This window comes from Thermobia domestica, chromosome 3 (genome assembly GCF_964235325.1).
Source record: "Thermobia domestica chromosome 3, izTheDome1.hap1.1, whole genome shotgun sequence".
Taxonomy (NCBI): Eukaryota; Metazoa; Arthropoda; class Insecta; order Zygentoma; family Lepismatidae; genus Thermobia; species Thermobia domestica.
The window spans coordinates 235,770,871-235,796,836 of NC_137456.1; the positions used below are offsets into that span (position 1 = coordinate 235,770,871).

At 36.4% G+C, this 25,966-nt stretch overlaps 1 protein-coding gene across 3 annotated transcripts in view; it reads right to left on the minus strand.

Annotated features, from left to right (window-relative positions):
• Window positions 1-12,784, minus strand: part of LOC145680979 (uncharacterized) — a 94,063-nt gene extending 81,279 nt beyond the window's left edge. For 2 of the 3 annotated variants that reach the window (XM_081752222.1, XM_081752220.1), the window contains exons 1-2: window positions 12,508-12,784; window positions 851-961 (exon numbers count right to left, since the gene is read on the minus strand). In XM_081752222.1, the coding sequence (XP_081608348.1) occupies window positions 851-961 (111 nt within the window). In that variant the 5' untranslated portion in view covers window positions 12,508-12,784. The remainder of the gene's footprint in view (window positions 1-850; window positions 962-12,507) is intronic. The other variant, XM_081752221.1, reaches the window with a different exon arrangement.
• Window positions 12,785-25,966: the final 13,182 nt, after the last annotated feature.

Genomic DNA, 25,966 nt, shown 5'->3' on the forward strand with positions numbered 1-25,966 from the left:
ACGTAAGTTTACATTCAGTTAGTGCAATATGGTTCGTTGGGTATTTCGAGGTGCGGCATGGATGTTTCCCGAATGAAGTTGCGTGTAATACAAGATAAAGATGGTAGTCTATTTCCAAAAGTGAATAAAACTTTATTACTTGATTATTATTAAGCTTCAAGTAACTACATGAACAGAATAACTTTTCAAAAAGAACAGTCTGAGAAAGGAATTATTGTTGTGGCGAAACATAAGTAACTGTTTATATCCTCTAAGTCAGCCTTTCCCAACCTTTTCCACACTGCAGCCCCCTTTACAGTCTACACGTGAAGGACCCTTTGTAATATATACGATTAGTATTTATATGTCTTCCCTATGTTAGTATAGTATTATATATATATATGTAAGGAGGAGTGTATGTACAACAAAAAAAAAGTTAGTCAAGAGTATTTGGCAAACAAAAGAATACCGAACAAGAATTTCTCATTCCCTCTTTCCCTTTTCGAGTTATCTAATTATTTCAAAGATGATTTTCGTTTGAAGATATTTTACAAACACGTATATCAGTCTATACACGCTTTTCGGCTATGCTAGAAAAAAAATGCCGTTGGAGTATAGAAAACTTCCTATAGGTCGAATATCACTTCTCGCAAATACTGACTTGTCATTATTGATTATTTAACTTAAAATGGTATATTTCTCACCACTGTACGTGTTTTTCGCAGATTGGTTTGCGGACCCCAGGCTGGGAAAGGCTGCTCTTAGGGAAATTTGACAGGAATAATTAAAAATTAAAATTATACTCACTGAAGTACTCAATGCATCCTATTGCGTACCTCATTAAGCATTTTTTTTAAACAATAATAATTACCTCAACTTCTTTATCCAGCTCCGTCCATATTTCCAGATGCTTTTCATGTAATTCAAGAAATTCCCCTACGAAGATGTTGATAAATTCACCTGGCGACATGGTGCAAGCCATCTGTAAGAACAAACTCCATGTCAAATAAAGTTACTTATAAAACAGAGTCTGCAAAAGTAAAATCCTAAAAACAGCAGACCACTAACAAATGCACAACTGTAATAAATTTTTCACACCCATCTTCATGCTCTCTTTAAGAAAAATAGGGTGCATAAGCATTTGCAACGAATTTTTGATTTCATGAGTTTAGCGTCCTGTTCAGCACCGAGGTATATGAGTTGGAGATCTACAGATTAACGTCGGATCCGAACTACATGAACTACTGCCGGGAATCGAACCGGGGTCTCCCGCGTCGAAGACGAGTTCGCTAACCATACAGCCAAGATGGACCTTTAATAAATTAACAATATAATCTGCTAAGAAGGAAACGTACAAATAAATCGGATGATTTTGTCCCTAATAATAATAATAAATAAACCAATGAACGTTATTACAAGATGATTTAATCAATGAGTTTTGTGAAAAGTGGCAAGTTATAAAATGTTGAGTACGTTTTAAAAAAGATAACACATCTAAGGAATTTCAATTACAAAATATGTAATAGAAGCATATATTAAACAGAAAAAAAAGTGATCCTTACTATTAGAAGAAAAAACTAGCAGATATGTACTATATTTATCATCAACGAAAAGGAAGATGAGTGTGGAAAATTTAAGAAAATGTTCCTCATGTTCTTTAACTGAAATAGAGTAAGAAACAATGTATACTCACAGTTTAATCAATACGCTGTTCAATGTTTCTGGTCCTAACTTGGAAATTACAAGCCTCCACGGAACTTTTAGACAAATGAATCGATGGATTCTAGTGGCAATATCTTGCACTCACGTTAAGTACACGATATTGTAACCACTGACAAAGCCCGGATCTACCCTCTTAATTTCTTCAAGGTTCTTCTACTATATTTTAGTCAGGATATTCTTCATTTTCTTATTACAGTTTGTTTTAAAATACAGTTTATCATCCCAAGTTCATGCTCCGAGGCTAAGGGAAGTGGTGATGGTGAGATGGATGATAATGTAAAATAAAGCAATTGGCGAAAAACAGGAGAAACTCCAAGAAACGCCACGCATATGGTGTTTGGTAATTCTCTTACCAATGAAAAATTATATAGGCCAGCAGACACAATCTCAGTTTAAATTAAACATAATGCTGAAGTTGATTAAAAATAGTCCGTCTTGCAATGTTACAAGTTTGAAACCATAAGGGCTGCACTACGGTTAAAAGGAATGACCGCATATCAAAGACGACTATGTAACATACTAATTACTATAGATAGGGTATTTCTGCACGATGTAGGGAACCTGCACTTTATATGTAGAGTTACAAGTGTTAAACCATTACAACTGCTCTTTGTGATTTTAAGCGATATCTTTTTTATTTTTATTTATTTATTTTTCATCTTCCTAGTTCATTGACGCGCCTGCTTATTCCAGGCGCACAAATCGGTTAGGTAGTATTTTCGCTTTCAGTGGCCAACTAGTAGTTGATTTGTGCTTTTTGAGGTATATTTTATGGAATAGGTCCGAATGCGTATTTATAGCATATCCCTAAGGGGAAGTCCTCATAAAATGAATCTACACTTCTATCCCCCGATGGCAGAACTGTTTTTTCTTTCTGCGATGAACTTTGTAAAGTCAAAAATTTTCTGCAGGAATTCCAAAATAAAAAATCAAGGTGATACTATCATGTTTTAATTACAGCGTTAAATGAAGCATGGTAAACAGTTTTCAGCGGTATCCCTAGTTCAAATTACAATCTATAAAGTCACTTTTTTTTTTTTTTTTTTTTTAAGGAGTTTTGCTAAAAGAAGCAGATTTAAAATATTTATGATACGATACACCGTATTTTGTAATAAGAGCAACTTTGGGAATATAGAGGTTGTTCAGCCGATTTCGTTCCTTCCCTCTCTTGGGTAGAATGGACTCACCCGACCTGGCTCGTGGCGTCCTGCAGTGTTGTGCAGTGGCTTCCTGGGAACGGAGTTGTTTTTCCGCGCGGACGACAATAACGCACAAAACAGGACCATTGTTGTGAGTGTTGTGTTAAATTTGTTTCCAAGTATGTGGGGTTTCAGCTCTATGACCAAAATGCCGCCCACTTTAGTGTTTCTGTCATTAGAAAACAATGCAAGAAGAATGCTTGCAACATCAGTTTAAATGGAATAAAAAATGTTATTAAGAAGTACAAGGGCAACGAAGCTCCACCATTTGGATCACCAACGAAGTTGCCTAGGAAGCGGGAATGCACCAAGGTCACCTCCACCATGCAGAGGAAACTTCGCAAAATGGCAATGCAAGAAAATCCGCCAACACAAAGGTGTATGGCTAATTGTCTTGACGTGTCTTTGGGGACTGTGAGCCGGACCTTACACCATCAACTCAAGCTGGAAAAAGTCATGGAAGCTCGCGGCCATCATCTCACGGATGCCCACTAAAATGAACGAAAGTGTAACGCCCGGAAGCTGTACGAAAGGCATCTGGCAAAACAAAGGTGGATGTACGTCGTAACGCTCGATGAAGAATGGATTTACCTTTCCGACTGCGGCAAACCGAGAGCAGATCATGCGACCGATCTACGAGCATGAGATTCCAACTATGTACGGAAATGACGCCAATTTGGTGCGCATTCACATGGACAAGGCCTCATCACATACCTCAGGATCGTCCCTCGCATTCTACAGGGAGATGGAGGAGGCAAGTGGTATACAGGTGATAACTTTCAATGAGGTACCTGTTAAATCTCCAGATGCAAGTCATATGGACTATTGTGGATTTGGATTGCTAAAGCGGGCTTTGGGAAAATGACGTGTGACAACTGTGGAAGGACTTTGGAAAGCTGTGCAAAGGGAATGGGACAAGATTCCCATCCCAGTTCTTCAGAGAAGTCTATTACAGTGGAAATTACGCTGTCGGGCTGTTGTTAGGAACCAAGGGAAACACATCAAGCATTTACGGACCTGGCGCCATGGATTCTTCTAAATTTTTAGGTAAGTCGAAATTGGCCAAATGTAGACTGAACAACCTCCGTACTCACAAACTCAAAGAAGTTCGAAGACGACGGAAAGTCCTTTTCTGCTTGCTCAACAAAAACGTTAGAAATAACATCAGTCATCAGTTTCAGCAGAAGAAACACTTGTGATTGTTAAAAATGCGCCTCACGTGACATAAAAAACTATATTTATACGAGTCGTCCGTGCATTTAAGACATCTACACATAGCAGGCATATTTTACACTTTTCTGTTGATTATTTTATTTCTTCCTTTGGCAATTTTTCTCCACAGGTGCGGCAAATTTTCTGCGATCACATCTAAGATCGCGGCGTTCTGCTATGGGGTTCTATCCTAAAAAAGAAACTAGTGAATTTCGTGAGAAATAATTGCATATACAGTGGACTCTTTTTAATTCGAAGTCCAAGGGGACACGAAAAAACTTCGCATTATCCAAAATTCGATTTATCAAACAACACTCATTTTCACATATATAACAACAAACAAACCAAAGTATTGTGCATCAAAAACATATTCATATGGTGTAGACTTTACCTTTAAAGCAGCTTATTATTTGCGTGATCGAATACCGCAAACTAACAAACGAAATTGACTCCACATAATACAAACTACGTGTATAATGGAAAATATATTTACGTACAATACTACAACATACATTGAATAGCCCAAACAATTGAACACCAGTAACAATTTGAATATTTTGTTCTCACTTTTAAGAAGTCGTAAATCTCATTTGCTCAAATTTGATTATTTTTGTAAGGTCAATAATCTTGAATTTCATGTATTGCGTGGAATACGATATTAACATTTGGTTGACTTTATCAACAAGTCATCTTAAATTTTCAACCAATTCTGAAACAAGATGAGACTGGCACACGTTCTCTATCTTTACTTCTTCCCCAACTCACCTTCATCTTTATCATTACATAGGTTTTCTATTTATCTTTTGTATTACTCTTCCCTATAGCTGCATCTGGATAACTGAAAACACATTAAAACTGTATTTCTCTGTTTACATATGTCCAACATAAAAAAAATTCAACTATATTTACTTCGAATTATCCAAAACATAGATTCAAAAGTTCGATTTATCCACGATTTTTTACTATTGTTTTCAATACAGTTTTCAAGGGGAATTGACTTCTGTTCGAATTATCCAAGTTCGAATTAACGAGATTCCACTGTAATAGGATAGCATGGAGTTATTTCCAGCGTCATCAGTTTGAACGCATATTATCAATCTATAAGCAATTTTAGCATTCCCCTGGATAATAACGATCCTCATTTAAAGCAAAAGTTTCTTTTTTTCTTTTAATTTGATGCACTTTTCTTAATCTGCACTAACGATTATTCGTTGTAATAAAAATTGGGACAAAATGTGTTACTCAAAAAAGAGTGCATAGTATGCTGTTCCAAAATGGGCCAACTCCCATTAATCAGCAAGTGTAGTCACTCTAAATGTGGTCTTAACAAAACTAACAATGACTGTTGCCAACAGGATTGTTAGGTACACTGGTTTCCTTTGGAAGACTTTACTTTGACTAGAACAGTGACTGAAACCGGTTCTTATAGATCCAGTCACTTGCTGGAACTGTTTGTACCTTTGGTGCGATGTCTACTGTAATGAGTTGGTGGTTCCTATTTTCCACTAGGTGTGTGTACAGTCATATGATAGTTTGCTACTCTGATGTCAGTATCAGCATTTATTCCGAAGTTGGTCGTCCGCCTAGTTTCCGGCTAAAAGTGTAATAATTGGTTCTTTCTGTACCAAAGTTTAATATTCAACTCACAAAGTACTATCCAGCGAGCGTCAGCGAGTGAAGGTAGGTTAGAGCCGTGCAGGGCACGTTGTTTTCTGTTTTTATTACAGCTAAATGGGAAGGGGGACCTGTGTTTGTAGAATAGGGTGCATCAAATTCCCACTTTTCACTAAGTGACTTGTCCCTGGGTTAGAAATATTCCACTTGAGGTATAATACAGCCCAGCAATTTTTTTATAAAAATCAAAGTATGTTTAGGGGGTCCACTAGAGGCATAAACTTACATGCAACAGGATAGTTATCTGAAAAGTTGCTCAACAGATAGCGCCACGTAGCTTGTATAGTGAATTTTGAATAAAAAAAACATAAGGGTAAGATATTCTTCTCTTAGTATTTGCACTATTAAGATTTTAAAATCTTAAATCCCATTATACTGTTCACTTTTACGCAAAATTCTAAGTATTACGAACCAAGGTTTTGGAGCTTCTACGGAGAACACACTACTTCCTGTTTTTATATAATTTCACAGTCGCCAGTTAACCTGCCCTAATTTAATTTTTTTAAAAAAGACCTTTTTTCGTACTGTACATGAAAAGATTACGTCTGTGCGAACTAGGAAATCTTCTCGTGTGTTTGGATTAGGAAGTGCTATCACTGAGGACGACGCCTTGGTCACCGGCTCTCGCTTACCAACATATCTGCAGGTTTTGAGGTGTGTAATGTATCATATTAAGGATGGACGAAAGATCAATCGAACAAGGTGGGAAGCTGCAAAGCTTGTTTTGTCGCAGTTAAAAGTTTGTTTTATGATAAAGCAAATATTTCCATGATTTCAGAACGAAAAGCGTGTGAGAAAATAATTTCATTACTAGATGATAATGCTAAGATAGGGGCTACACCTAAAGTCGTCGATCCAGTACAGTCACTCCATCAAAAATTCAGGAAATTGAGAAACAATTAAACAAAACATTTCAGTAATGGACTACAACGTGAATAGTCTTATTAAGAATGAAGAGGATAAACATTTTCTGGAATCTATGAAAACCGACCGTTCAGCGACATTCGGATCATACGACAGAGTGGTGGATAACAAAATCAGACGTCTAAAGATTCGTGAGGAGGCACAAAAGAAAAGGAGGAAAAGGGAGCATGAAGAGATGGCGGCATCCGCTATAGCTGTTGGAATTGATATGCCTGAGATGGAAAATGACAGAGAAGACGAGGAACCAACAAAGAGTAAACCAGACTGCACTGTAGTATCTGCAAATCCTTCTGTCACCAATTCACCAGCACGCTCCAATAATCATCGTTCAGTGCGTACTGGAACAAGTGTTTTTATCCCACATGATATTATCCAAGGACCAAACATCGTAGCTTTAGCAACTCGCTTGCAAATTACGCCTGCACAACAGACTATTCATACCAAAGCGTTGATCAAGGAAGCAGGTGGAGATACATCAAAAGTCACTACGTCGTACTCCAGTGCAGATAGGACCTGACGAAAGGTTAGTCAACAGATATCAGGATCTTTAATGGAAAACTAGACTCCTCCAGAACTTGCCACCGTACACTGGGACTCAAAGTGGCAAATTTTTACTTTGAGCCAAACAGTGACTTCAACCGATTCACGTGATCCGATTACAATTACTAACAGTGAAAGTAATGTACGATGTTAAGAATTATACTATAAGTACAAGGGCCACAATGTTACTATACGATGTTAAGAATTATACTATAAGTACAAGGGTCACAATGTTACTAAACATCAATTCAGGTGAAGCGGTGACTATGAATTTTCAGATCAAAATGGGGGGCTACCGCCCCCCAACCCCCCAGCTCAAGTACCATAAAAACATCCAAAATAATAATAAATAATCACACCACTACTATAAAGCTAAGATAAGAAGGTAAAAATTAAAAAAAAAAAAAAAAAACACTCGTCTCTAATCATAAATCAGTGCATGACAAAGAAAAAAAAATTACATCTCAACAAGACAATAGGACAAGCAGCAGCAAACCAAATACTTTGGCTAATACTCAAATGCAAAACAAATCAAGAATAAAAATAATATGAATTAAAAAAAGAAAACACTCACCATTTCGCCATAGGAGAACACTCATGAATAATGAACTCATAACTGCTGATTCCACACACGAAAAAATAAGATACCAAGAACAAATGCACAATACTCAACATTACTGAAAAATGTTCCTTTCCGCACACACGTCGTTTTATTAAACCGAGCACACTTGCTATTATTACAAACAAGAAACCAATAAACGTCCACTTTTACAATACGTCGAAAATATCTTCAGTTTAGACCACAACTATGATAGGTTTTCTCTAACTCAATTCAACCAATTCAATTACGCGCTTCCCGCATGCCACAAACAGCAGCACACACATACATGCAGACAGAACACGTGACATTACACTAACCAACTACCATATGACTACACAGACACCTAGTGGGAAAAATATGAACTAAGACGTCACACCAAAGGCACGAACAGTTCTAACAAGTGACTCACGCACAAACAGTTCCAGGAAGTAACTGAACCTATAAGAACCGATTAAAGTCACAGTTGGAGTCAAAGTAAAGACTTACCCTCAAAGTTAATGTAATCTTTGGCCAATTTAAGTACGTGACAGAAGAACGTCTTACAGTCGTCGTGGGGAACAAGAATGAACTAAAGCTACTGGGCATACCTGTTTACAAACCTGTGGTTGGGGTGAATACTGGGGTCATTATTGCCGAACTTACAGTGGATCTGTTGAAGTAATGGCAATGTGAAGACAACATAGTAAACATGACATTTGACGCTACGGTATCAAACACCCGCCACATTACTGCTGCTTGCGTGATGTTACAGGAAAAGCTGCGAGAGCTCATTTGTAGTCACCTTGTTGCCGTCATATACGTGAAATTATAGTTGGACAAGTGTTTAAAGACTTGAATATTGAAATCACGAAGTCACCTAATATTTCCTTTTTCACAAAATTTCTTGAGCACTATGACGAATTACCTCATATCAGTGAACACCCTTTCTCACGATTTGATACAACTCCGTTAAACAAAAGTGAACAAAATGTACTTAAAAAATTTCAAAATGATTTTTAAAAATTTCCCAATATAATTTAAAACAAAATGGAAAGAGTTCTGAGAAATGACTACCTCGAGTTCATTGAACTCCACCACATTCCTCAACGAAGAAATATCTGGGATTCCAGTTAAATTCAAACAACCGGGTGCTGTTCACAGAGCGAGATGGATGGCTAAATTGATCTATACCATTAAAATATGTTTATTGGAGAAACATTCAGACATTACCTCACGATGCCATCATTTCTCAACGGCAGTTTACAAAGCTCAGAGACTTTGTCATATTTGTTACCCATGTGTACAGTGTGTAGTGGATGACTTGCAACTCTGCAGTTGATGCTCCATGGAACAATTTAAAGCTGTATCAAAATCTACTGCTGTACAAGTACATAAATCCATTAATTTTTAAGAATGCGATGCGTGCATTTCAACGGCACTTGTGGTATTTAACATCAGAGATGGTTCCTCTGAGTCTTTTCAGCAGCCCGCTCCCCTTCGAACAGCGAAATGTTCTCTTGCCAGTAGATTTTTTGCTGTGAAACCTGCTACTCCCCTACCAAATCCAAATGAACGTTATGGAACAAGATTTGAAAAACCTCGGTTTCCTGAACAAATTACGAATACTACATCTCTAACCTATTTGGTTGGACCAGACTCCTGGTTTACATTTCACGCCCTGAAACTCGAAGATGAATTCCTCGGTGACGAAATTGCAGGCTGGCCAGAAAACACTATTTCAAAACTCACTTCTCAATATCAATGCCGTGAATGTTATCGACAACTGTGCAGAACGTGGAATCAAGCTGACTGCGGATTTTCTTTCTTCAGCAAAACAAGAGGAACATTTCCAAAACATTCTAGAAGTGGTTGAACAGAATAGGAAAGACAGTCCCAAGTTTGCGCAGACGACCACGAAAAGACCAGATGTCACGTGTTATTTGTGAAATATCTTTGTGAAACAGTTTAGATTACGTTAAGTAAATGAGATATAATTTTTAAAATATATTAAATGTTAAAATGAGAAAATTTGTGTAATCCTTTCAATAAATACTTTTACTTATCAAATTCGCATTTCAATTTTTCAATACACTTTTAGTCTTCGACACTTGTAATATATATTTTAATTACTTAATTTTAATATATTCTTAGAAATAAGAGAAATTGTGTAATTATTGCAAAAATATAAGTTTTTATGTATCAAACTCGTATTTCAATTATTTCAATACTTTTTGACACTAATATTATATGTTTGAGCTGCTGGTGGACCCACTAAATGTTCGAAAATTTTGCTAAACTTTTGCACGAAGTATTGACTCACGAAATGGAACAAAACTGATCTAGGGACAAGAATCCCCGGTTAATTTTTCATAACTGTAGGGGGTTTGATGCGCCCTATTGTAGAAGCTTGCCGCCATGTTGGTTATGTTACTTACTGTTACATTGAAAAGAGCATTTATTCCAAGTTGGCAGTCCGCTTGGTTTTCGATAAAAAGCTCATAACAGCTACGATACATCAAAAACATCAATTTTTAGGACCACTTTAAAAGGTTGATTTTAGTTTAGCGTCCCTTTCAGCAGCGAGGCTATATGAGACGTGGACCTACTGATTAACGTGGAATCCGAATCACATGAGCTCCCGCCGGGCGCTTTAAAAGGGTATAACAGAGTAAGGTAGGGTCAAGTAAGCTCAGGGTTAGGGAAGTTTGGCTCCATTAAAATTAATTGTTAAAATTAAGAGTGTAATTTCTATTCTCTTCGTAAGATATGAACGGGAGAGTCTCTGTACATCTGCAGCCATGTTCAGAACACAACTGTTCGTTACTTCCCTACAACCCACCCATGTGGTAACCTTGCGCGAAGTAGTTTCCTCCGTTTGCTAAATAGTTCTAAGTTTATAATCACTCAAAGATAAATAAACTCAACTTCTGCTCTCCTTACATATTATCAAGCACACAAATGAGCAAATCAGCCATTTCTTCTCGGTAAATTTTCAAAATTTTGTTAGAATCAAACAAATAACTTTGGAACTTAACCCAAAACTTGTGATGGTTGTGGTCGAAAACTGAGGCTATTTCGACGTATGATAAGAGTGAACGTTTATTAGCTTTTCTTGTTTGTTGTAACAAGAGTTGTGATCGCTAAAAAAAAAATAAATAAATAAATAAATAAATAAAAATAAAAAAAAAGTTTGAGAAAAAAGCATTAGGTAAATATTGTTGTTGTCTCATACTGGATCTCTGTATCATTAGCGGTGAGATTTCTTTGTTTTTGTATTTACTTATTCACTTTTAGTTGAGAATTAGATATCTAAAAATTATAGATAATTTGGAATATTTATACTGGATTAGGTTAGGTTAATTTAGAAGCTGGTTTCCACTTGATTTAGAGCATTTTATTTGTGGTTGTTTTCCAATGCACATTTTGCGAGTTGCGTATTACGGTTGTATAAGAACTGATTCATCTGAACTGATTCCCAGAGTAAGCAAGCATTTGCCAAAGCTGTTCTTATTTTCCGTAGGAGTCTGGGAGTGAGTTTCTCATAACAAGTTGTTTGTTCTGATGAACTGATTCTTAGGCTGCTCTGATAAATTGAATCGTTCTTGGGAAATGATTTCTGAACTACTCCGGGAACGCGTCACATGGAATGGTTTTAGTGAATGTTCTAGTCGAAGTAAAAACTTGCAATTATAAGGAACGAAATTCATTCCTTATAGACTTTCGTAGCAATAGAATGGACGTACCAGTTATGTGCATCTTAAACTAATGTAGATCACCTAGTAATATTTCAATCGCCAATGCAATACAGTAAAAGTTACAGAACTACATTCAGTGAATAACAACTTACGAAAACTACACCACATCAATTCGTAAGTATAGTGACTACCATCACTTTCCACAGCAATATCAACTACAAAATTCAATTAACCTGCCACTACCCTAGTTCCTAATATGTAGTGTAACGTTTCAGCAATAAATAAATAAAGTTATCAAACGTGGTTTCAAGCCTGAAACTCCGTATGCACATGCCCCAAAGCAGAATTTGCTGCGATCTGCGATATGATTGCAGAAAATCTGCCGCGCCTATGCAGGAAAATTGCCAGAGGAGAAAAAATAGCCAACAGAAAATTATAAAAAACATGCCTGCTATGTGTAGATGTCTTAAATGGACGGACTATTCGCATAAATATAGTTTGAACTGTTTTTTATGTCACATAAAGTGTATTTTTAAGAATCACAAGTGTTTCTTCAACAGAAACTTTTGACTTACAAAAGCTCATCGCAGAAAGAAAAATTCTTCCATCGGGTACACATATCAGGCTCGTGTTATCTTTACAAAACTTAAAAGCAAATACTCTTCAAGTGAACACAACTGTTACAGCAAAAGTGCACTTTGAGCAAAACATTCATACCGTATCTACTGAGTTGTGTTTAACCTAAATAACAGCAATTCTATTCCTTAAATGCCAGATCCTGTAACAAAATCACTTACTCTGCTCGAAGTGTACTCTTACCACTGTTACTTTCACCTTAAATATTTACTAATTAAATTTTAAATTACACAACTATTTAACGATCAAAATTAAAGACAAATGCATTTTCCTTCTCATTTGTTTGGTGAATCTTAAATTACCCAGTACATATTATTTGCGCTTCCAAACTTTGCGCCCAACTTACTTCTTGTAACAAATTAAAATGTTCACTGGGATATCCCTTAAAACTTCAGATGTAATTTCACTCTCAACACGAGTTCCACATAATACACATAGTTTCCTTTACGCAACTTACATATTCTTTTTGTTTTGTTTCAATATTAAATTATTTCAACAGCAACCTAATTATATATTAAATCACACGTGTAAAATATTCGAAAATTTCTTTTGTGTTCTTGATTACACATTTATGTACACGATTCCGCCACCCGCGATTTAAAACTACATACAACCGCCAGACTACACAGTTGCCAGGCCGAATCGCCTATCTTAAGCAGTACATACTGTTAAATATTACTAACTACAAATAAAGTTTGAAACTATTCAACGAATAAAGTTTTCAGCATAGGTCACTTTCAGCAGCAATTTGCATGAAAGCAACACAAAATTTGCTATTATATGTATAGCAATTACATAGCTTATTACTATGTTCAGGGCCGTCCTTAGGTAGTGCGGGGTCCAGATTTTAAACACTTTGCGGGGCCCCAGGTTTACAACTAACCAAGGTCTGTACAACCAGTTTATATATAGATAGATAGATAGATAGATAGATAGATAGATAGATAGATAGATAGATAGATAGATAGATAGATAGATAGATAGATAGATAGATAGATAGATAGATAGATAGATAGATAGATAGATAGATAGATACTCTCCTGCTGACCTAGTGATTAGCGCGTGCGCTTGTGGTGTATATATATACTTCGTAATAACTATAAATCCCAATTTCTTTGTTATTTTGGCCTTACACAAATTGACTTTCGAAAGTTATTTTGCAATTTAAGGTCAAAATAGTAGGCTCTATTGTATTGTGCTTTAATATGACTGAATAAAACATAGACCTAACATCTGCTTATAATTTCTTATGTAAAGTCGACCGTTACTAAAGGCATAATTGAAAATAAATGAATAAATGAGAAAATGAATGCATCTTCATTGTTTCAGTCACACTCAATGATATACGATTACCTGATGTTTTATTGACATTTCCTACTGCCCTTTATGTTTTTCTTTCAAAAATCAGTGACTTCATATTTGAGATACATTGATTATATATTGATCAACTTACTCAATTATATTTAAATTATATAATAATCGTAAAACCCAATCAACTGTGTTCTAAACACAAAAACACACGCGAGTCACACCCTCTTTTATTCTGTGAAACAAACAAACGTAAAACTGTCGACGCAACTGCTACACTTCAGTATTCTCAAGCACATAGGTTCCACTAGCGACCACTTTCGATTATTTTTGTTGGTTAGTAAGGTTAGTGAAGAAGCAAGAAATTAAGGGCGAAATCTATTACATCTTATTACAAAACCATCGATAACATAAGTATAGCAGCCATGGGCTAAATTTATTTATATATTTATTTACTTATCTATTTTTACATAAGCCCTATTTTTTCAGTAATAAACTTCGTAGAACTGATAATACATATCTACAAATTTCAACTTTCAAACATGTGCAGAGATAAAACAATGCATTCCTTACTAAATCAAATGTCCTGAAAACGAAAATGTAGTCAGTTTTTTCCGCATCACCCTCAGATTTTCTGCTATGATAATGATGACGGTTAACTACTGCCAGGAGTAAATATGAGGTATAATACGAAAGGTGTTTATGAAGATAAATTTTAAGTATTAATGAAAGAAATGCATGTATGTGATACTAAACATTATAAACACAAAATTTACAAACTTATGTTTATATCGTTATTACGTATTCATATACAGGGTGTTCCGGGAAAAGCCGTAAACTTCATATATGTGTTCAGAACCTCAATACAAGAAAAATTCTGCAGAAACTTTGATCGAAAACGCTTAATTACAGATAAGAATAATAAAAGAGTAAGCGCACTGACCAATTCCAATAATTACTTTTAATTATATCTCTCTCCGTAAGTAAGCATTTCCGACCAAAGTCGCAGAAAATGTTTTTCTTTTATTGAAATCCTGAACACATGATAAGTTTGTCAGTTTATCTCCGGAACACTCTACATTTTACTTATAAGCTTAATTAAGAAAGATGATTAGCGGCAAAGACAGTTTCGAAACATTTTCCCGTTTCTATGCTGTGGAGTTCTCTTTCAGGGGGGACTAACAGTAATATGTCATTATTTCACTTTATAACGTTCTTACATCTGGAAAATGTTCTGGTAAAAAGCTCACCCTGTTCATTGCTTAGAGCAGCTAATTTGTCAGAGAAAAAACTCAAATGGAAATGCAGACAGTGAACGAAATTGAAAATAACATATTTCACCTTGTGCCTCGCAATTTTTCAAGAAGGTACTGTACCAGTATTCCATAGTTTTCTTCTCTTACAAGTTAACCTATCGCGATGCCGAAATCTAGTTTCTTGACCAAACTTGGCAGAGGAGTGTGGAATACCAAGAAACGAATTTAAAATGCTATCATCCGTCAAGACGGTCGCAGTGGCCAAAAACCTGATTTATCAGAATAAACCATAACAATGTGTTTCAATTTCGAAAATTTCATTTTATTTGTAAAACGAGTCAAGGTGAAAAACAAAACAAAAAAAACACACATTAACCTACATTGGGAGGAAGTAGACACTATTTGAGAGCATGTTTGTCATGGTTGTCATCTTGAAGTCAGCCATCTTATATCTCGCTCGACTTCTTTTTAAATAGGAGGGGGATCATGTAATATATCAAATTGGGGTAGAATTTTACGAGAAATACAGTGGTAAAATTTGTTTCCGTAAGTTTATATTTGTAAGACATAATGAAATGCACACTGATATGAATTCGTTGGTTCAAAGGTTTCTTAACAGCTGTATCTTTTTGAAAAGGATTCAAGTCAGGAAAACCTAACGTACGCTGGTGAAAACATTATAGGTAGCTACTTAAGAAAGGTATAATCAGCTTGAAATCGCTATCGACTGCAGACAAAATGAAATGGTGATGATACGATCACAAACCTTAAGGAACTGATAGAAGAAGTATGACAAGATTTCCATTGGATTATTCGAGTTAGAAGACAAACCTTCATAAGCAGCCACTCGTTTTTCCTGACTTGGTTAAAAAAAAAAAGAAAAGAAAAAACATCCAAGGGATTTTTCGCAGGAGAGGGCAAAGTTTGTCCTCTGGTTTTGTATTTTTAATGTAGCTATAATAAGAGAAAGGATGCAAAGAAATCGCACTGAGGCTGATTTACTTGATATCATCTCGGTATTCACGGTAGTATCACATAACATAATCCGTAAGAACGCCAGGAACTTTTACTTAGTGGGGTGTTCAAAATAAAAGAGGGTATGCACCCAGAATAATGATATACATTTTTACACAAACTCAAAGAAAATAATGTTTTTACGCACAGGGGTGTGTGTAAGGAAATTTGGAGAAGTGTTAGAGGTGTTGGGGGTGTACAGAATACTCCCTGGACATAATACCTATTTTTACAACAGAATTTTAAACGTAAAAAATAAATAAATAAAAAGTAAAGAAACTACTGCAACATTAAATTCAGAAAATATTTGCTGAATTATTTGCTGGCCCGGAAACTTAATACAGACTAGGCTATTCATTTACTTGTTAGGGAGAAGTCATACCCTCCTTTGTGGAGTCCATGAATGTACCTGTATTGGAATATGTTGTTGTGTGTACTTGACAACCGATAGTAGCAAAGCCATCATAGCCACTAAGCCTGGGGAGGGCGCAAGCGCCTGGAGGCCACGTAAGCAGAATGGCGTGTACTCATTACATGTATTAGGAACAAAATGTAGTCATAAGGGCCACAACACACTTGTTAGCTCTGGGTCCTAATATGCTGTTAAAACGACACTGGAGAGTAAAGTAGACGGCACTAGCGCGGGGACCCCTTAGGCGCAGAACCCGATTTGGAGCCATCGGTTCAATCGGCTTAAGGCCGGTTCTGAAAGTAGCCTAAGTACCAACAGCAATAATGCCGAACTTAATATGTACATCAATATTAATTTTGACTATATTTCGACCCTACAAGAATTACATAAATATCGTATCGAGTAAATTTATTTAGCTACTGGACATTCAAATTCTGCTAGACATTTCCACTTAAACCCCTGCCGCTTGCTTCCACACTTCATTTAGATTCCTAACAAAGAATGCGACATATATTTCATGCCATTGTTAACAATTGACTGGAATATTTTATACTGAGTAGCGCTCGGTATTTGTTTCTCTGCTTTTTCAATATTAGAAACAAAGAATTTGCTGAGAAAAATTGCTCCGTACCTCTACAGATACGTTTTTCTTACGCCTAAATTATTGTTGTTTCCTACCATTCTTCACAATAAGTAGATAATGCATGGTGCACCGCAGCACTTCTTAAGTCTCACAATTCATTACATGGACCCAGCGATACAAACGTGTAGCAAAAGTAACGACAAATTTCATTCATAACGCTGGATCCATCTGATGACTAGAAATAAAGGCCTATGGGAGAAGAATGCTCCATTCCACCCTCTATCACATGCATCAATTTACGACGAAATAATATGAATATTTATTTTCATTTATCTGAAACCCCTCACGTTCCATGTTTGGTATCCATTTTTCAGATTATTTCCAAATATGCATTATATGTGGTAAAAACAATTCTGGAGAGAAATGAACCCTTACCCCTACCTAAGTGCACCACTGCTTCACATCTGAGTCAGATATAATGTTTGCTTCAATTATTCAAAGCAGTTTCAACGACAATTCGTGGAGAAGGGTACTCTACATTCTTCCTAAAAATATCACAAAGAAAGTAAAAAGAGCCATAAATTATACCTTTCCGGCCGGTCAGTGCTTCTAAGTGCAAAAAAGGCAATTGGCTCTCTCGCACACAACACTCAAAGGATTAAAAAAAAATTAACAATGGATACATGACTACCAAGCGTGTAGATAAAAAAAAAGAAAAAGAAAAGAAAAAAATTCCAAGCACCTAACTTTATTAGATTAAGTTAGCGGGTCTCTCAAACACTGAATAGCGAAAACAGCGACTCAGCCCTTTTGCATGTCTGAAACAAAATGGCTTTAGCAGGAAATATCTTTCTTCTACATCATGCCGCCAGCAATTTGTCAATTTGCAAAACAGAGAAAATTGTTTTCAAGGAGTACTGTTCGAACACAACGTAGAGTCCTTTCCCATAATGATTTCTTTCCGGTGGTACTTTAAAGTATCGTTAGTAAATAGTTCAATAATTTTGGTGAGGGACAGCACCCCTGTCAAACTCCCTTTCCAATGCACTCTCTGTCTACTGTTTTCGCGCCAGTGAATTTCCATGAAAGGTCATAAATAATCGTGATAGTGTCTATAATATTTATGAATGATTATGTAAAAGAACATATATCAATAACATGTATCATTCGTCAAAGTAACGAATACCGTAAACATAAACAATTTCAATAGACATATTACATCAGGGCAGGCACGTAGCCAAGGGGTGGGTCCGGGGGGTCCGGACCCCCCCTTCGGATCCAGAAATGAAAAAGATTAAGGAAGAATAAAACAAAAAGATCCCAGAAAAAGATGATTCAGCGTCAAAAATATAAAACTACACCAAGTGTTTGGTTGCTCTTTGTTATAAGGGGGAAACGGGGGGGGGAATCAAGTTGAAAATGGATATTATTGTGACGAAGCATACCGAATTCCATCTATCTCCATGGATAACATAGACTCTCAGGTAGAACTTAAGAAATGCCCAGAATCACCAATAATATGAGCTTTTTTGAATTTCGCGGCAACACTAATCCATTTTATAGGATGTCTTTACTCCCGAAAGAGATCTCGTTGCTATCCTTGACGGCATTAAATGAAGATAAGAAGAAGAAGAAAGAAAGAAGGCAAGTAGAATCGAGTTCAAATGACTTCGGAAGACTATATCTTTTTCAATACTTTTCAATACTTTTTAATATTTACTCATTTCTTCATAGTTTTTTTTTAATTAAAATACTAACTTATTCTCATTTTATTGCCCTAACAAACCAATATGGGTATGTTGCCAGTAAAATAGTTTCGATTGATAGATCCCCCGGTGTGTATCCACAGTATTTCATGTCACGCCCCCCTCCCATTACGAAATCCTTGCTAAACGAACGAATATATGTTGCCAGTAAAATAGTTTAGAATGATGGAGCCCCTGGTGTAATAATCACAGTATTTCGTCACGGACCCCCCCCCCTATTGGAAAATCCTGGCTACGTGCCTGCATCAGGGTAAAATAGACTTAAACTTCAGACAATACAAAATAAATTTCATCTGGTAACAAGAGGTGATAATTGAAACACGTTTGGTACAATTGCAAGCTATTGCCCTAGCGAGTGTTTTAAGGCGTTCGGCTGTAGAACGAAATTTAATCATTAGTGGTTGGTTGAAGTCTCACTAATGGGGCGTTTACACTTAGTCGATTTGCGTTCGATTCAGTTGAATTGACGTCACTTTCAACTTAATCGACCGTGTAAACGGGACTTCAACTTAGTCGCTTGTTGATCGAAGGCGACTAATCGACTGGCAACTGAATTGAAAGACGTTCTATTTTCTGTGGTTGAAATAATTGAACACATCCATCGATCTGATTCGGCCTAGTTGCTTCGATTTAGTGGCAAATACAGCGAGTCGATTTACTCGTGCGACTAAATCGATTTAGTCGTGCGACTAAATCGACCAAGTGTAAACGCCCCATAAAGCACTTGTTTTTTACCTATTGTCGACCTTTCTGTTTGTGTTCTTGTCAGATTTGATTAAATACAATTTCGAATAGGGACCAAGAAAGTTAAATAAACTTGCATAGAAAGAATACGTAGCATTTGATTTCATTTAATTAATTTATTGACTATGCCGGAAATTTTGTGATAAAGGTACAACTATGATTTCTTCTTCTTCTTCTTCTTCTTCTTATTATTATTATTATTATTATTATTATTATTATTATTATTATTATTATTATTATTATTATTATTATTATTATTATTATTATTATTATTAGTTAAAGTACGAAGTACAAAATGAAGTGATCCTGAATTTAGGTAAACTAAACGATAATTTATTTGAGAATCAGCGTTCCATTGTTAAAGGTTTGGATATCCATCTCAACAATTGATCCATTTCAACAATGAAGAAAATTATAAATAAAAATTGGCACGGATTGTTGCCTTCAATAGGTTATGAAGTTCCTTCTCCAAAAATTTGGAGTTTGTAGGTTGAAATTTGTAAGAGAAATCGTGTATTTTCGTGAAAGGTAAACGAAGTACATGAGAGATATACGAAGACTGTAATGACATCTATCGGCAAAACTTGTCCCTTTAAACCAACCTTAATAGCATACGGGAACCATTCTAATATAAATAATATAAAGAATTTGTTTGTGTGTTTGTCTGCCTGTGTGCGGCCTGGGGACCAGACGAGTGGACCGGGAGTTACCAAATTTTGGTCAGTGGTATTTTGGTCCAGGCCCCAGATCAAGACGAATCATTTTTTTTTTCAAAATTCGAACCAGGGGGTCTCAGGGGGAGCGTTTACCGTGACATGTAAACGTAGCAGAAAGTGACTGATATTTTTTTCTTTCGTTGTTCAGTATGGTTACATAAATATTTTATCTCACCCATGCGAAGAATGGATATTTCAGCTAGTTAAAAATATAAGCTGTTCATTAATCCCCAGTTTCAACATAACTTTTACAAAACAAACCGCATTATTCATTACTATGATTAATATAATTATTTCTATTTATTTGTTTTGCAAACTTTTTATTAAATAATCTGATCACACAATTTTCCAGACAGAATTTTAAGATGTTCATGAGCAAGGAATCAGATATTTTCTTACATTTTCGTTGTTTAAGAGTACAAAGGGCTAGTACCCATTTGCGTTGCTCTTGTCAATTTACTTAAAATATGAAATTCGATATACGGTACTTTAACTGAAAAATATAGTATCCTATTAGTTATACAACCTTTCGTCAAGCAAAGTGTTAGAAGCAACCAGGGAAACACTGATATGCAAATATTCAGATCATGTCTTGCCCTCCCACTTTTAACGTCCAATCGCCGCCACTGCATTATATAGTAAAAATATTACAATAAAATATGGTAGTAAAAATATTGAATGATTAATTGGAGTTAAACATACCTTTCCTGTCAGAGTTACAGAAAAAGGACTTACTTTAAAGTGCAGTTCAATGCAAAAAAAAAAAAAGTTCAAGTTTTAATCCGACCAGAAAAAGAAAACTTATACGATAATATTTACGTAATTAGTATTATAAATCTTTATGCTTTTATTGTAATTTTCTATAAGTTATGATTTTGTTATTTCAAAATGTAGAACGAGAAACAAATTTAACATTCTGTTTGTTAGAAGATTTCAGGGGGGAATCTGAGGGAGAACTTAAGACTTCTCTCGAGATAAGAAATTTTCCTCATCGGAATCATGTCTTCGATCGTGCTAAATGTGGTCTACAAGTGCTTTGCAGTATTCCCCCCGCATATTGACAATCTCCCGGGGAGAATCTTCTGAAATCACCACTGTTAATAAATAGTTTTTCGTTACAAATCAGAGAATAATAATGGAATAGTAAACATACTTAATATTTTGTTTTCAGGTATAGATTTTAGATTTGCAATTCATAGAATGTTCCGTTCTAATCGAATTCGAAAGAAAATGAGTTGCCAAAGAGTCATCCAAAGAAAAAGTCTCAAGTCTCCGGATGAAAATAGGAACACATTTTAAAAAATGACTTCCTACTGGGTTTGAACATACAAGTATCTGATTACTAGACTATTGACTCAAACCACTCGACGCCTTCATATGCAGCAGCAAATCCCGTTTTGACTTTTTGTAAAGTAGTCTAGTTTTCTGCTCCACACTTGCTTTTTCTTTAGTCTGGTAAGACTGTCAGTTTGTGGTGAATATTTGAAAGTTACAGCTCTTCTAATGTATAGAAGTATTTTTCAAATAAATCACTATTTGATTTTCAAATAAATCACGTCCTAATAACTTACATAAAACATGCTGAATTCGTGAAATGATTGGAATTGGAGTGATAGGGTTGCCATATTTTTTTGATCCAAAATACGGACAAACCTTAAAATGACTACCCATTTTTTAAATTTTACGTACCATGGTTATGCCGGCTAAGCTAAAGGAGACGGTGATGATGAGCAATGAATGAAATGGTGAAATGAAAAAAGTGGTAGGAAACGGGAGAACCCCGAGGAAACCCACGCACACGGTGTTTGTCCACCAAAAATGACTACCCGTCAAAGATACGATGCCCAAACACAGAATAAATATTTTGAAATTTCTTACCTAAAAATCACCTTATTAGGTTATCACACAATTGTGAAAAGGGTGTGAAAGGGGGAGGAAAATGATAAAGAAAACTCCACCTTCACAAGCCTTCACACTATAATACTTAAAACACTATTGGAAACTAACATGTTTTATATATTTTCATTAACATAAATATAATAAATCATGCCATTAGATTATCTATATAAAATTTAACCAAAACAACCCTGGAATTGAAAAATGAGACACGTTTTAAAAACATAACCTACTTGATTAATAGTAATTAAAATATAAGTCATATCATGAAAACACAATTCTTTTCGCCCGAGATATTAGCGATTGCCGACTCGGAAATTTCCGGGCAGCTCCAAAAACTATCAAATACGGACATTTTCCTATTTCGTGTTTTGTACGATACGAACACGGATACAGATCCAAAAATACAAACAGTCCGTACAAAATACGGACCTATGGCAACCCTGTGGAGTGATAGTAAGTATTTTCATAGTTAGAAGTCTGGATATGCAAACCCACTTGACTTGGAGATTTACTTTCTTGAAACTTGCGGTACAAGTTATATTGGCAATACTGAATAATGCCATACCAGTGAAATTCGATCTCAATGAAAAAATGTGGGTGGGCATCGATTAACAGAATAAACAAATACATTTAATTTATAGATCAGCTTATATTGGCGTAATATTTTCTTGAGCCTCTGTACTAGACACACACAAAATCACAACACTATTATACTTACATATCTCTGAACCGCCGTAGCACTAACTTGTGTATTGATCACTGATAGAGCAGTAGTAATTCAGGCTAGCCTGTTCACCTCTGAAGGATGGGGTCCCAGGTTTAGAGATGGCCAGAACCGGTTCCTGATGGAACCAGTTTTCGGGTCTGAACGGATCCGGTTCTAGATCCGGAACCGGTTTTTCGGATCCAGGTTTGGAACCGTTTTTTCGGATCCAGATCTGGCACCGGTTCTTCGGATCCAGTTCTGGAACCGGGTTTTCGGATCCAGGTCTGGAACCGGTTCTGAAAACCTGAACTTCAAGAAGCGGTTCCTCGCGGAACCGGTTCCGCTGGAACCGAAACTTTGTTACCATCCCTACGCTAAGCCCGAGCTGCTGGCAGACTGTGAACAGTGTGCTAGATGAAATGGTGGAAGCGACAGGCAGGCGCCCAGTCGGCGGCCGCTTGTCTCATTTGGCTAAATAAACTGGGTAACTGGCAAACTCATTGGCTAAACAGGCAAACTGGCCAACTCATTTGGCTAAACACCCATTGGTGAACCACTTTTTTTTTTCTGGAGGCACAAGCGGGTTTGCCCGGGGAGGGCACAAGCGCATGGTCCTCTTTGCAGTGTTTTCAAGATGAACTTTGTGCCTCCTTTACGGGTTTTTTTGGGCTTTCGGATCCAGGTCTGGAACCGGTTCCTAAGATCCGGTTCTGGAACCGGGTTTTCAGATCCAGATCTGGAAACGGTTCCTAAGATCCGGTTCTGGAACCGGGTTTTCAGGACCAGGTCTGGAACCGGTTCCGGAACCAGGGTTTCGGATCCAGGTCTGGAACCGGTTCCAGAACTGGTTCTGAAAACCGGATCTCCGAGAACCGGTTACACCGGAACCGGATCTTTGTGGCCATCCCTATCCTGGTTCCATCCCAGCTGACACTAAGTGGGTTTTATGGTGGGTAAACATTGTGTGCCGTAAGACAAATGATAAAACGCTCACCTCAGATTCCAAGGGTCACTTGTTCAATTCTAGGCCGTCCCATCATTCAACAGCTTCTTTCAACATCATTTTGTCTGATTATCTGTTTCTTTTACTCTCTAGAGCATATTTGTGAGATATGAATCTGGAGATTCCAGCTCATATCACTGCTATAAACCAATAATACAGTCTGTTCTATTTCCAATTCATTTTTCACTAGTCACATTTTCGGCACTGATAGAATTTAGGTGTGAGTGAAACATAAACATAACTATTTTCATATATAAATTCATTATAAAAATATAAGACACTTCTAAACTATTAGGTATGTATTCTTTGCTCGTTTGATGTCCCTCAAAAAGAAATTTCATGAAGTCCTGTCTTTATCTGAAAGCACGAAGCTTAGCGTCGAAAAGAAGATTCCTTTTCAGTAAGCAGTGGCTTGTTTACCTGCAGACATGAGCAAACCTCAGCCCTTTCGATGAAGATAAATCTTGTGAATAGAGTTGGGTGCATTTTCCCTCTGTTCTGTGAATAGGACGAAGCACAGACAAGGGATCTGTGGCAAGAAATGGCTTTTTGATATGGGTACAGCATCCCAGAGATAATGCCCGTTTCTGATCTTATTGCTGTATTTCAACTGGATCCACCAACACCAATATCAGTTTTAGTTCACATGGCTTAAAGGTATAGTAGTTTCACAAGGTGAATCAAAGACCAGTTTTTAATCAATATAATAAGAAGTGGTAACAAAGCAGACAATTTCTATGGGTTTCTGTTTTAGAAAGATCAATTTCTCCCACTTTTTTTTTAATGAATGCAGATGTTTACGTTTGAAAATTACGCAAGTTCTTCAAACGATAACGATTCTCGTGTAGCGGGAAAGTACTAAAATTTTCCAAATTCAGTTATATTTTATGAAAGAAAAGTAGATCACCACTCAGTTAAATATACATTAAAACATGCATGGTAAATTAACGAATATTAATTGTTCATATATATACATGGTGTCCCAAAAGTAATGGTAAAAAATGAAACCACAGACACCTGGCATCAAAACAAGAAAATCGTTTATATGACCTATAGTCCAGAAGTGGACAGGGGCGGAGCTAGACAGCTTCGAATGTGGGAGAAAAGGAACTTCACACTTGCCAGCGGAATAATGATAGGAGCTAGGAAGGAGGTTCATAAATACATAAAGATCATCTTGACTTGACATGTTAAACGCGTGTTACATAACTGCACCAGAGATTCTCCATACGTCATTTAAGGATTCACCGAATGTTTGTACGGTAGAGGTATTGAAACGGGGCAGTAAAGATGGAAACCATACAGAAAAAAGGAGGTTATCCGTGGCACGATTGCACGTACATGCACAATGGAAGCCAAAGCAAATACCACTTAACATGATTGCATAATATCAGGTGGCAATGAAAAGTGGTATACCAGATAGAAACTTGCACAGAGGCTAGAAATATGAACAAGTATAACTAATCATGTAATGTAATGAAATAACAGGCAGAATACACAACGACGTACTTTATTTGTGACGTATAGTATCTTATACAGAGTAACACTACAGACTACTAGGTCATACGTGCTAACAATAAACGCAACTACAGAAGATGTTCAAAGTGCTGTTTTCTTGCGTCTATGCTACGTGCTAATCGTGAGTTTCGAATACATTCCATCACCCCCAGTGCGTTCCGTAACTGTTTACATGCATCTTCAATGCGGTTTTGCAAATCGGCAAGTTCCTTTCCTAAGTGTGAAGTTATCCCCCCCCCATTCGAAGCTATCTAGCTCCGCCCTCATCCGCTTCCGGACTATAGGTCATAGAAACATTTTTTTTTTACTTGTTTTGGTGCCAGGAATCTTTGGTTTCGTTTTTTACCATTACTTTTGGGACACCCTGGATATCTGTATACTTTGAGAAGCGCAATGGGTCATACGAAAAAGTTGTTTCTGAGTACACAAAATAGAAAAGAACCATGATCCATGGGTAAGGATAGAATTCGATTACTGATACCATAGAAAATTAAGAAATTTACTCCGAAACACGAAAACTTCAAATTTACAGAAACAGGCAAAATTTAGGAATTCTGTTGGTCATTTTGAAGTACAGCGGCAGGTTCGTTTACCGGGACGGTATGTTTAAAAAAAATGTATATCGGAAAACAGTCCATGCGAAAAAAGAAATCTGCCCACCTTATTCGATGCATTTGGTTCTTTATATTTAGCCTGCTGCTGCTAGCTTAATGTTAAGAATCACATCCGTATTGTTTAGACCCATATTGAATACGGAAAAGTAAAGAGGAACGCAAAATTTTCTTGGTTCCATGGGTGTAATATACCTAAATACTGTCCTGTATAGAAGTATCACGAAATACATCCGTATTCAGAAAAGTTTTCATGTTGATTGGCGGCG